General features: G+C 35.4%; 1 protein-coding gene across 1 annotated transcript; it reads left to right on the top strand.

The window, feature by feature from the left end:
• Window positions 1–745: 745 nt before the first annotated feature.
• GPR174 (G protein-coupled receptor 174) lies at window positions 746–1,747 on the top strand. The gene has a single exon (XM_052663838.1). The coding sequence runs from the start codon at window positions 746–748 to the stop codon at window positions 1,745–1,747; it is 1,002 nt and encodes a 333-aa protein (XP_052519798.1).
• Window positions 1,748–2,420: the final 673 nt, after the last annotated feature.

Here is a 2,420-nt window from a genome sequence, read left to right as displayed (position 1 = left end):
AAGTGCCTTATGGAACTTGTATCTATTACCCTTACTCATGTCAGAACTTTCCATTAATGGTAATATATTTTTCTACATATAAGCTTTTTTTGTTTTTGCAAAAACAAGATTTTTAAAATTTAATTTTAATTAAATTAAAAATTCAATTAATTTTTTAAATTTATTATTTTTGCAAGACAATAATTGGCTTCCTTTTTTTTAATTTGCAGTTCTGACTTTGTTTTCAACACATAACTGAGAAAATCCCAGGAAGCTGACCCATCCAAGTCAATCATCTCTGAAGAGTTGTAGACACACTGAGTACTAGAGTCAACCTTTCTTCTATGTGAGCCAAAAAAGAGAAAAACAACCTGCCAAACACCAGTAAAGAGATGACTACCATCGTATGGGAATTTGAAGAGCTTCTATATGGCACATTCATGATCCAAATGGGAGAGGATCAGTCATCATAATGTCTCAGAAGGCCTTTTAACTGAGTAACAAATTATAACAGCTTGTCATCTGTGCTTGCACATTAGACTTCCATGTAGTTAATGTAGACAAATTCAAAGCAAACATGCAGATAGTTCTTTGAAAAGCCCCCAAATCATGTCTAGAAGCTCTGACCAATGCAATAAAAAGGAGGTTATTCTATATTCAGTTTCTCCAGCCCATCGATGATAAATCTTTCAGAAAGAGCAGCAGTAGATTGCAAATTTAGATTTTTAACCACCATTTAGCAAAGGCAGCTTCTCTAGAAACAAGCATGACTGCTAATGACACATGTTATGAGATCAATAGAGACAATACAGATTTCCGATACTTCATCTATGCTGTGACATACACTGTCATTCTTGTGCCAGGTCTCATAGGGAACATATTAGCCTTGTGGGTATTTTATGGTTATATGAAAGAAACCAAACGGGCTGTGATATTCATGATAAACCTGGCCATTGCTGACTTACTACAAGTCCTCTCCTTGCCCCTGAGGATCTTTTACTATTTGAATCATGACTGGCCATTCGGGTCTGGCCTCTGCATGTTTTGTTTCTATCTGAAGTATGTCAACATGTATGCAAGCATCTACTTCTTGGTCTGCATCAGTGTGCGAAGATTTTGGTTTCTCCTGTACCCCTTTCGCTTCCATGACTGTAAACAGAAGTATGACCTATACATCAGCATTTCTGGCTGGTTGATAATCTGCCTTGCCTGTCTGCTATTTCCTCTCCTCAGAAGAAATGATGACACCCCTATGCACAGAACCAAATGCTTTGTGGATCTTCCTACCAGGAATGTCAATCTAGCTCAGTCTGTTGTCATGATGACCATTGGCGAGTTGATTGGGTTTATCACTCCTCTTCTGATCGTCCTGTTTTGCACCTGGAAAACAGTTTTATCATTGCAAGATAAATATCCTGTTGCACAAGACCTTGGAGAGAAAAAGAAAGCCTTGAAGATGATTCTAACCTGTGCAGGAGTTTTCCTAATTTGCTTTGCACCTTATCACTTCAGTTTTCCTTTAGATTTCCTGGTCAAGTCCAATGAAATTAAAAGCTGCCTAGCCAGAAGGGTGATTCTAATATTTCATTCTGTTGCCTTGTGTCTTGCTAGTCTGAATTCCTGCCTTGACCCAATCATATACTACTTTACCACTGATGAGTTCAGAAGACGGCTTTCAAGGCAAGATTTGCATGATAACATAAAACTCCATGCAAAATCACTTGTGAGCAACCATACCACATCTATCTTGTCAACTGAATTATGTTAAATTAAAAAAAAATGGATGTGGACTGAAGTATATTATTACATATTTGCAATACTCCTAGCTACTGGGAAGTAATCACAGCAAGCACTCAAGGCTTTTCAGTTATGCTCTATCTTATCTATATGAAGATTTCACGTCTTCATAACACAATCTATTTAGAGCATTATATTCCACTATCATCAATGTTGAGGTGTCCTTGTAGTAATTTATCATCAAGTCTTTAAGATTTAAGCTCTAAAATTTCAGTGACATACTATATGCGCATGCTTTCAGCAGGAGTCAGTAGTTTTATCTATGAACCTAAGACACAGAGAAACAATTAACTTGAACTCATTTTAAGCACTTCATTTTGTTACAATGGATACTGAATTTCTTTGTATTTAGAAACAATGTAGTTGTCTATTTATACTAGTAATCACAATTTATATCCCAATATCATGTTTTAGTTGTCTTTAAGTAAGATAGGTAATATATTATTTTGTGAAACAGTGTTATAAACACAGACCATTTTGATCTCCTATATGTGATTATACTCATGAGTTTTAAGACTCAAATAGCTATTTCCTTCATTTAAGTATCAGTATGAAAAAGCATTTATCACCTCTATTAATAGAATGAAAATCTGAACTCAGGCCTCTGATATGTTCAAAATAAGATCAAGAAACTAATTCACATA

Source organism: Budorcas taxicolor, chromosome X (assembly GCF_023091745.1).
Source record: "Budorcas taxicolor isolate Tak-1 chromosome X, Takin1.1, whole genome shotgun sequence".
Lineage (NCBI taxonomy): Eukaryota > Metazoa > Chordata > Mammalia > Artiodactyla > Bovidae > Budorcas > Budorcas taxicolor.
This window is presented reverse-complemented; position numbering and strand designations above follow the sequence as displayed.